At 34.1% G+C, this 11,369-nt stretch overlaps 1 protein-coding gene across 1 annotated transcript; it reads left to right on the forward strand.

The window, feature by feature from the left end:
• The first annotated feature begins 234 nt into the window (after nucleotides 1-234).
• On the forward strand, nucleotides 235-2,533 carry LOC111894191 (F-box protein PP2-B11). The gene is made up of 3 exons (XM_023890276.3): nucleotides 235-647; nucleotides 956-1,074; nucleotides 1,933-2,533. Exons 1-3 carry the CDS (start codon nucleotides 378-380, stop codon nucleotides 2,330-2,332), a joined length of 789 nt encoding a protein of 262 aa, XP_023746044.1. The 5' UTR covers nucleotides 235-377; the 3' UTR covers nucleotides 2,333-2,533.
• The last annotated feature ends 8,836 nt before the right edge of the window (nucleotides 2,534-11,369 follow it).

The raw sequence follows: 11,369 nt of genomic DNA on the forward strand, positions 1-11,369 counted from the left end.
ATTGATTTGATTTTGATAAGACTTTTAAATAACATTACAAAAACGAAAATAGTGAAACACAAAGAAACCCGAAGAGCTAGCACAAGATGACGGAAGTATCATTGAAAAGTGATGAGCTAGCACAGGATAGGACGTAATTAAATATTAAATTTATATTAATATAATAAAATACAGAAGCCAAAATTATTATTAACGAATATTTTTGGAATAGATTTGGACAAACAAAACACTTGATTATCAAATAAAAAAACCCGGAAGTCTTCCTGATTAAGAATTAGAGTGCGAAGACTTCTTGATTAAGAATTAGAAGGACTAAAGAAAGGTATACTTCAACATTTGTAAAAAAACACACACACACATACATACATACAGAAAAGATGAACGAAACAGCCAGTATCTCCGTGTTGCCGGAAGTCTCCCTGTCGGAGATACTATCACTAACTTCACCTAGGAATGTGTGCAGAGCTGCCACCGTCTCAAAAGAATTCAAGTCAGCGGCAGATTCCGATACCGTTTGGAAGCGATTTCTGCCACCGGATTACGACGAAGTCATTGCGCAGGCGGTTTCTCCTGTGGCTTTCGACTCTCAAAAGAAATTATACCTCCACTTATCGGACTCGCATATCCTCCTCGATCGTGGCTATCTGGTAAATCGATCGTCCTTAAGATCCACTTTCTTTTTCATTGTTAGATACGCCTATATATCCTTTTCGATCTATGTTCCCAGTTGTATGAATTTTTCCCCAAAGTCCAGTACTCATGAACTGTTGAAAACTTTGTTGGGAGTTAGGTGACTTATATGAAGTATAGTCCTAGAATTAGATATTTTTATAACATGGATATCACTGTTCAAATCCAATGATAACTTTCTTCCTGAGAAAAGTATAGTTTCACGATTAAACTTTTAACAAACATCTGCTAAAATTAGTCTTTGGCCACATATTTCCATAAGCAGAGCTTCCAGCTAGATAAAGAGAGCGGGAAAAAGTGCTATATGTTGGGAGCCAGAGGGTTATCAATTGCATGGAAAGATGACACTCGATACTGGGAGTGGGGGCATATACCTGAATCAAGGTCTCTTTCTTTCTCTCTTTATGCTCAACTGGTATGTTATAAGTTCGCGAATCTAGAAAAAAAAAATGAACATGGTTCCTAATTATTAATTTAAGCCGATAAAAATAAAAAAGATAACAATACTTGTGACGATCGGTTGTATACCCATAGCTGGTGCTAGTAGATTCAAGGTCTTGTGCAAAAGCAATTAAGATGTCCTTTAAGTTACAAAAAGACTATATTAAAATTGCCAAATTTTAAATAGAAATAATAAGTTTATTCCGAGATGACTTGTTCTTCATGAAATAACCAATTTAAATACATTCAATATCCTCAAGAAAAATATATGTATTATCTCATTCGATTCATTTCTTGAAAGCTAAACAAAAATACATAATTTTCTGTTGACTTTTATGGAAAGTTAATATCTAACATGTGGGTTGATTACAAGTTTACAAATGAAAATTAAGATTTTTGTTAGGAGAAAATGATGGCAACAATGAAAGTATAAATCACTAATCACGGTTATATAAAATTATTAAAAAACATTTGAGTAAGTTAAAATTAGCACTCATCTAACGAGGATAGAACCCAGATCTTCATATTACAAAACAAAGACATCTTACCAAATGAACTAGGAGTGAAACTTTTCTTTATTATATATAACTTTCTAGCAACAAAAGATAGGTCCTAAATTATTTTAAAGGTTGGTCTTAATTTTTTTTTCTACAATAACTATAAATAATTTAAAATTTTTAGGTGGGTCATAGCTAGGACCCACATAAGCCCTTCTTAAAATCACCCATGGTTACCCTTAACAGGAGCAAACATTGCATGCAATGGTGTACGTGACATTCATATACGTCGCCCTTTATGCAGGTTTCCGGAGGTGTGCATACTTAGACAAGTATGGTGGCTTGAGATCCGAGGCAGAATAGCAGCTGTAAAACTGTCACCAAAGAGTACATATGTGGCGTATCTTGTCTTTCGAACTACTGGGTATGTCAGTGGACTTGCTGTGCCAGGAAAAACAAAGGTAATTTATGGTGGGACAGAAATGAAGACTGAAAATGTGTACCTTGAAAGACCAGGGGCTATTGGTAGAACGGGACATGTGCCTGTGTTTCCTTGGAGGAGAAAGGATGGGTGGATGGAGATCAAATTGGGAGAATTTGAGTGCAATGAAGGAGATGATGGGGTGGTCGAGATGGCCTTTGATGAGCATGAAGCCTGGAAGAATGGTCTTATCGTGGAGGGCATCGAGCTTCGGCCTAAATAACTTGCAAAAGATTAAGTCATTTTCATCCATATATATAATACATAACTCTTTTAATTTGTGTGGTCTCAACTTTGCAATTATTTTTATCTTGTTCATTAATGTAATATATTCCACTCCTCCCTTACAATTTATAATACATATGTTCATCAATGTAATATATTTCACTCTCCACTTATAAATTTGTAATACATATGTTAATCACTTCTAATTTATACTATTTATTCAAATACAAAATATGATATTGATAACATATCACGCAGCGAGTTTTTTTAGAGTTTTTTGAATATCTTAGTTTTGTCAAAAAAGTATAATTAAATAAATGTGTTGGTTTGAAAATACCAAGGTATAACTCTTTAATTTCAAGTATAACTGTTAGTTATTTTCGAATTACTTCAAATATATTTTAGCTTAATTATATACCATTAACACCCCGTTCCCGAGTTCAACTTAACGAGAGAAAGGAAAAGAAATGAGTGGAAATGAGAAGAAAATTAAAGAAATTTGTGTTCCCGAGTTTCATTAAAAGAGAGAAGTGGAAGGAAATGAGAGGATCACTTTCCCTCCTAACTTTCCTTCCGATTTGGGAGGATTTGGAAGGAAAGAACAAAATAATTCATTTTCCTTCCACTTCTCTCCAACTCGGGAACACAAAAGAAAATTTTGTTTTCCTTTCCTTTCTCTTCTTTTCTCTTGTGACTTTCTTTTCTCTTCTCTTCTTTTCTTTTGTTAAACTCGGGAACGAGGCATAAAAGCTTACAGAAAACTTTTCTCCAACCTTTATATAGAAATAAAAAACTAGCTAACATTTGTTACAAAATATTTTTGTCAAATACACATATAATATTTGGTTATTTAATTAGTAAAATATATAATTCCATAATGAAAATATTTAACATATAATTTACAATTCTAACCTTATAAATAAAAATCATTTTTTCTAAATGTCATGTTTTTATTAAATTTGATACATGTCATTTCCTTGAACTTTTTGAATTTTTTTTCATGTATTTTTCAAAATTTTAAATTTAAAATTCACATTAATTGAAGGTTTATATATATAAGGTAGATTATTTTTTTTTAATTTCAAAATATATGTTATGCAACTGCTTCTTTCCTCTCTATTTCAAATCACTTATGGTATATTGAATTATTTACTTTATTCAATATATCATTTGTATTTATATAAATGTATTACTTTATAAAAAAAATATGTAATGCTTACAATTTTATTAAATTTTTAAATATAATAAACTCGTATAATATACAACTCTCACACATACTTTAGTTATAATATATAAATATGTAGATTGCGTCCATCGTTCTTAATTGATTTTCTTAATGATGTAAATCTTTTTATGCTAATATTTACTAATATGTAAATATTTAATGTAAAATTTACAATTATAATTAATACATATACAAATATGCAAATTATGCATTTGCATTATGTTATTTGTGTATCATGCTACCAACAACCGCATAGGACATACGTGGTATTTGGCTCTCAAATCTAAAGTCTTGATGTCATTGGTGGTTTGTGGATCGATACTACGTAGTAATCATAAGGGTTGACGAAGTCATGGATTTGAGCTGGCGGCAAAGTTCATTGTTCTACCGCCAGCTATACGATTCCATCAAAGATGCAACCCCAAAAGAGAAGAATCTATGGACCAAGAGCATTTTGAATGGTAGCTTGTTTTAGAGATTATTAATATTAAGTTATGACTTATTTTTATTTTATAGCATTAGAGTAGATAGTTTTTTTTTGTGTATTTATATTGACCACTCAATATATATTGAGTGGTCAATATACTATAACACTTTAACCATTTAACCTCTTCTGCTTTTATCTTATTTTATTTTTACACCCTTAATTAAAATTTAGTTTTAAATATTTTCCATTTATTTAACTATTTAATTATTATATCATAGTTTTTACTTAATAAAATGTTTACATACTAATTTCTAATGATAACCTTAATTAAAATATTTCATATAAAATATAATATGTTTAAAAAAACAAAAAGATAAATGATAAGGTTTATAGAACATTTTAAATAGATGAGGATTAATAAGTTAAATTCATTAAAAAAAACTATAAAAAAACTCAACCATTGAAGAGGTTACTTATTTAGAGGTTAACATTTTTTTTAATAACAAGGTGTCAAAAGAAATAAGTGATAGCAAAGGTTTATCATTGGAAATGCTCTAAGTAATCTGGTTCGAAGTGTATATATATATATATATATATATATATATATATATATATATATATATATATATATATATACTAGCCGTTTACCCGCGCCAAACGACAGATGCGAATAGTTTTTTCAGAAATTAGTTTTTAGAGACGATTAATTTTTTTGTACAAATAGTTTAAAAAAGAAAATGTTATGGATTAAAACTAAATGTACATTGTTGTTATTTATATAAAAGTACATTGTTGATTACAAACCCGATTAAATCTTTGTTTTTACAGTATAATTATGATTTATATTGCATTTTTTGTCAAAACAGATGGGTAACGGATAAATCAACTCCTAGATGGAGACCTTTAATTGATATAGGCGATGGACTGAGGCCAATTGAATAATTGATGCCTATAAGGAAATACTTTGTTTCGGCAGTTAGTTTTTTTTTTCAGAAAGAAAACTATGTGGATCATATATGTAGCGAAAAAATTTTGGGATGAAAACCAAGAATTTTGGAAACCACTAGGACCATTTATATAATTATGTCTAAAAATTATTAAGAATATCAATAACTTTGTGAACCTTTATCATCATATTAGAATAACTAAAATAACAAATTCAAAACAAAACGCATGTAATTACTAATGGTTGACTGTACGGTATTAACAAAAATGCGAAATTAATTCAAACATCTAGGTATTAACAAAATAAAAGAAGTGAATGGAGTTGTCCTCTTTTAATATATTTAAAATAATGTGTCAAATCGATCGACCTATACCTAAAAACCAACAATAAAAGTTTTCGAGCTATAGTTTTTGCCAAATTTTGGTCACCTTAGAAATATGCATAAACACTTCCTTTAATTTGACATAAGAGTTGTCTTTTTATCAATTTTTTTTAAATCAAAGTATTTACCTACAAAACTTATGGTCAAGTGTTTTGGTTTTGAGATATGCATGTTTCTCCCGTTAACACCCGTTTCCACAATTTATTTGAAAAAATTAGTAAGTATAAAGACCTACCATCCGTTCTTTTGTTTTCGTTTTCTAAAAATTAAAATATTAGACTATGACATCGTTTTCTAAAAATTAAAATATTAGACTGTGACAACCCGATATTTTGAATCAATGTAATAACCTAAAAAGTCAAAAATTGTAATCTCTTCTGATATAATGAAATTAGTGTCAAAAATAAAATGTTCAAAAGTCTCTATTGGATTGCATAGAATGATAAATATAGTATCAAGGGTTTCAGAAATATACAGAACATTAAAATCCGAGTTATAACGAAGTAGTTATGACCAACCTAAGATTCACAGCAAAACCGTCAATACTATTAAACGTAAAACGCGAAGTTTCCATTCAATAAATTTTAACTTTAGGTATCTAAATGAAAATTGTAGATATCATTAAACTGTAAACGTACATGAAAAGAACGTCCAAGTCTGACTTCGTATGAGGAAGTTATGATTTTTCCAAGTTCCGGATATAACAGTTAGACAACTAAAAACTCGAAATAGAGATCGAGAGACTTTTGGCCGAAACAACCTAAATGAGAATCGAAGATCTCAACAATAGTAGCGCAACGGTAAAAATTCTGACGAAAATGGACGTCGGATGAAGAAGTTATGGACTTATGACGGAGTTTTCGTGTCCCGGCCTGTTAAAAATAATTAATTAAAAATAAATTCAAAGTTAGCCGACAAAGTCTAAACGAGATTTGTAAAGCATAATCTCACCTACGCGTGCATATATATAGAACGTCGAAAACGGAGTTCGTACGTGGGAGTTACGAATTTTACAAGTTCGAGACACAAAATCCGAGGCTGTCAGGCTGGCCACGACGTGGCACCAGAAGACCACGACGTGGTAAAGTGACTGATGGGTGCCAGGGTTGTCAGCAGACGTCTCGCCCATGAAAGGGGATAGGATTAACACCACGACGTGGGCTATAAATAGAAGTCGATGGTTTCAGGTTTAGAAGCTCATTTCTTCTCTTTCTCATGCCGAAGCTCAGCGTTTAAACCCCCGAAGCCATCCCGAAGCCCCGGTTTTCACATCCAAGTTTTGAAGGAAGGTTTTAAGCTCCCGAGATTCCCGAGAATCCCGAGAAATCAACTTTCTCAAGTCGAAGTTCTGCTCGGATTTCATCTCACCTTCTTCAATCTATCAAGTGAGTTCATATCCCTACAACTATGTTTTCAAATGCTTTGTAAATCCTTTTATACACTTTTGGGGGGGGGGGGGGGAGGAATACAAGTAAACACACGATTATCCTCGTGTGAAAAACATCAATCTTTTGCTATGCTTTTTGTTATGAAATCAATCGTATGTGATTTATGACTATCATACAAAAACGTTCTCATACAACGTATCACGATAACACTTTGTCCTTTTGGAGTGAAACATGTTGTTACATAAATATCAAACACTTTATTCATATTTTGGGTATAAATGTTCAATAACGTTATTACAAATGTTATACTTTACATACAAAGTCGACACTACACTAGGGTTTATCATACAAATGAATCACACATTTGGAAAAACTATAATAGGTATAGTTTACTAGATATTCATGAGATTTTACATACTATAAGTACTATATCAAGGAAATACTTTCATATACAAGAACAAATGGACTTTTCATACGTAAATCTATTTCATACTAAGTTTTGTGAGACATTCAACTTCACGTACTTCCAAGTACGCAGTTAAAGTCCTGTATTACATACTATAATCTCTTGTAGGGAGAGCGTGATACTTGTGTATAGATCTATACGGGATTGATAATCCCGCACCTAAACTGTTAGCTACAGTTAGACCGATAGGTCTGGGGTGACAAACGTCATAACATTTCAATGCCTGAGGAACGTTGTTACAGACAGTCTGGGTCAATAGCATGGTTATAAAACTCACATGGAGTATTAAAAACACGTTGATTTACGGGGTTATCAAATGCCTTAGTGATTTTACACATACATAAATCTACTATTCTAGGCATGAAAAACACTATTGCATTACAATTTTGGAACTTTTAATCTACCACACACTTATGAAAAAATATTGGATTTCTAGAAGCAAACATTCAAATCATTCGGGTCTTTGTAGAAGACTACTTTTAAACTAGAAGGAAATATGAGATTTTCTAGGAGTTTTCAAACATCTACAAACAATTTCATTCAAAGTTATACAAACATTAACATTAAATACTTATGAACTTATCAGCTTAAATGCTAATCTACTCTTTCAAATCTACTTGTATATCTCAGGGATTCAGTAATACAGGTAAACTTCAGCTTTTGGAGAAGTGACGCTAAGGCGTCGGTTTTTAAAACTCATTTTGTCATCATATTGTAATTTGTTTTGAAACAAGTATCATTCAACAATGTAACTTTCAAATTATATATATGATGGCTGTTTTACTTTCTTTACTATGTATTAAACTGTTACGATACTACATGAAGTCATCCGCCCTCGAACGATTCCGATGTTCTGGTTTGGGGGTGTGACAGATTGGTATCAAAGCATGCACATAGGATATAAAAACTATAAATGCATAGAGACTAAGACTCTCTGACAAAACGTTGTTCCACCTAAACCGCGTTTCATTTAACTTAAGTTATTTGTTCGAAAAAGCACGAATACATGCATACAACGATTTATTTTCATAGTTAGAACTATACAAGAAGTATTAAGACCAATTGGACACTACGACTAGGCCTCAGGATATGTAATCGGTTTGGGATGAATATAGCCTGATCAACTATATTTATCCGAGATTTGACTAATGTATGTCGAGGAATGGTCGTAGTGAGCAACAAGTCAAAACTTATCATAATAACACTAGTATCAAACATACAAATTTAAATACTATACGAGTATTTGGTAAATGCAATAGTTTAACCTAAATATTTAGACTTACATGTTTCAAATTTCGGACAATTTTTATAACCCTATTTTCGTACAGCCGAAATGGTTGGATTCTATCCACCCGGGGATCCCTACTACCTGAATTAGAGCAATGGAGGATGGATAGAGGAAGACCCCGAGGAAGATGAGGAACCTATAGAGTTGGAGGAAGGGGAAGACTCTAAGACAAACTCAGAGCCAGAAGTAATCAACCCACCAGTTGCCCAACCTCCCGCATTTAGGAGAAACTTTCAGGGACCAACTCCCATTTGGGGAAGTCACATTCACCATTGGAGCTGACAACAAGGATTACGTCCTCCCTACGGTATGTGTCGGGACTTCTACGACGTCAGGGGAGGAGGTTCAGCCGACCGAGCACTCCCAGTCATGGTGGGAAACTAGCCAACCAGTCCTATCAATCAGGGGTTCAAGCAAACCGGATTCGTGAAGTCAACGTGGAAGTATAAGTTCACACTTCCGACATCCGTCGACTGGACAGGTTGCAGGATAATGCCCAACTCCGAACCGAAACATTCCAAGAGCAAATGATTGCAGCCCTCTCTAAGATAAGGGAAATGAGGGAACAGCAAGCCGCCTTTGATAGACGTCTTATGGAAGCAAAACAATCGGACACGGAGTCAAGCTCCAAGCGCAACCTACGTTGCAAGTAGTACTTTCCCGAATCCCAAAAATTTTTGTTATAGAATAGGAACTCGACTAAAAGTCTTACTTTTCTTTAACTTCTGTATCGGAGACCCTTAGAAGGGTCGAAATTTTCCTAACTTCAAAATGTAACTCAACGTGTGATTAATATATATGAAGAAATTCCTTTGTGTGTTAATTCTTTGAATACCACTCAGATTCATAAGTTTATCTATCACTATACAAGCTTTTATTATGAATCAAGCTCTAAACCTTGAGTAGGTTAGTCAAATTCATAAATTGATGAAAATAGAAAATTTATTAACACACGACTTCCAATCATTAAAGACTTATGGTCTTCATTCTATTTCTTTAGCAGCACGATGCCGCCCCGTAGATCTACACGCCGTGTCAACGACGCAACACCTCCACCACCACCACCATCTCCATCAATGGATAATGCAGTCTTAATAGCTGCTAGGGGTGTTCAAAAATATTCGTATCCGAAATTCCGATCCGAAATTCCAAAATTCCGAATCCGAATTATCCGAAAAATCGGATATCCGAAATTTCGGACATCCAAGTTTTCGGAATCGGAATTGGATAATGCTTTTTAGATTTTTTGGGTAATTCGGATATCCGATATCCGAAAATTTTGGTTTTATTTTATACATTATTTGTTATTTTAGTCGCATATGTCTTATGATATGAATTTTAGTAACTAAAACATATTGATAACACCCTTTATTAAATACCTATATTACTTCATATGCCTTTCTAATTTAAAAATATGTATTTTTAACTTAAAAACTTCATATGTTTTTCAAATTTTAACAAAATTTCAATTTTTCGAATATCCGATTTGGTATCCGATTCCGTATCCGAAATTTCGGATATCCGAAATTTTGGATACGGAATCGGATACCAAAAATCAACTATCCGAAATTTCGGATATCCGAAATTCGGATATCTGAATTTTCGGATATCCGGTTATGAACACCCCTAATAGCTGCTATAACAGCTGCAGTGACAACAACAATGGCACAGATGAGTAATAATGGGTCCGGAGGGGGAATAAATAGCTCTACGAATGGCCAATCTCAGGGGCGTTTAGGGGATTGCACCTTCAAGGACTTTACAAATATCAAGACCATATATTTTAATGGATCCGGAGGGATAATGACTCTATCGCAGTGGATAGAGAAAACATAAGTGGTTTTCGAGATCTGTGCATGTCTGGAAGGGAGCAAGGTAAAGTTTGTTGCTTGTACATTATCCGAGAGAGCTCTGACGTGGTGGAATGGCCATGTCAAGTAACTAATTCCAGTAGTGGCTAATTTTATGGGCTGGGAGAATCTAAAGCAAATGTTAATGCAAGAGTACTGTCCAAGGGGCGAAGTACAAAAGCTAGAGCAGGAACTTTGGGGCCTTACTATGGTAAGCTCGGACATCACAAACTATACCAATAGGTTTAGTGATTTGACAATCCTTTGCCCTGGGATGGTTTCTCTAGAGAGCAAGAAGATTGAGAGGTACATCTGGGGACTGTCACCCCAGATTCAAGGAAGAGTACTAGTTTCCAAACCAGTCACTTTCGACAGTGCCAAACAGTTGGCACAAGCTCTCGTTGACCATGGAGTCTGCCAAGGCTTCGCAACTACTGTTCTGGAGCAAACCATAGGAAACAACAACAACAACAACAACAACAACAACAACAACAACAACAACAACAAGTTTTGGAACAAGAGGAAGAGTCAGTTTTCACAAGAACCTTCCAAGAAGCAACAGATAGTGGCAGTCCATGCCGCTACTACCCCTATTGCTGCTCCTGTTACCCCTACACCGACAAAACCATATGCTGGGAAAGTGAAGCTAATGCAATTTCCATCACAACGGAAATTGTCGGGAGATGTACTACAACAATTGCAACAGGAAAGGGCACACTGCCCGTTTCTATAAGGCACCGGCACGACCAATCACCCAAGTCCCTGGGGTCGGTGTGGGCCAGGCTTGTTATGGGTACGGTGAGGTTGGACACTACAAGAGAGACTGCCCTAAGGCAAGGAATGTTGGCGGCATAGGAAGGATGCTGGCAATAGGGCAGAATGAAGCAATAGCTGATCGCACGGTGGTTACGGGTACGTTTCTCCTCAATAACGCTTATGCATGGATACTCTTTGATTGTGGTGCGAAGAGGAGTTTCGTGAGTCATAAATTCAAACACTTACTAAAACAGAACCCTCAATCACTCAATAAGATATTTATAGTAGACAGGGAAAACGGTATAAC

Source organism: Lactuca sativa, chromosome 2 (assembly GCF_002870075.4).
Source record: "Lactuca sativa cultivar Salinas chromosome 2, Lsat_Salinas_v11, whole genome shotgun sequence".
Taxonomy (NCBI): Eukaryota; Viridiplantae; Streptophyta; class Magnoliopsida; order Asterales; family Asteraceae; genus Lactuca; species Lactuca sativa.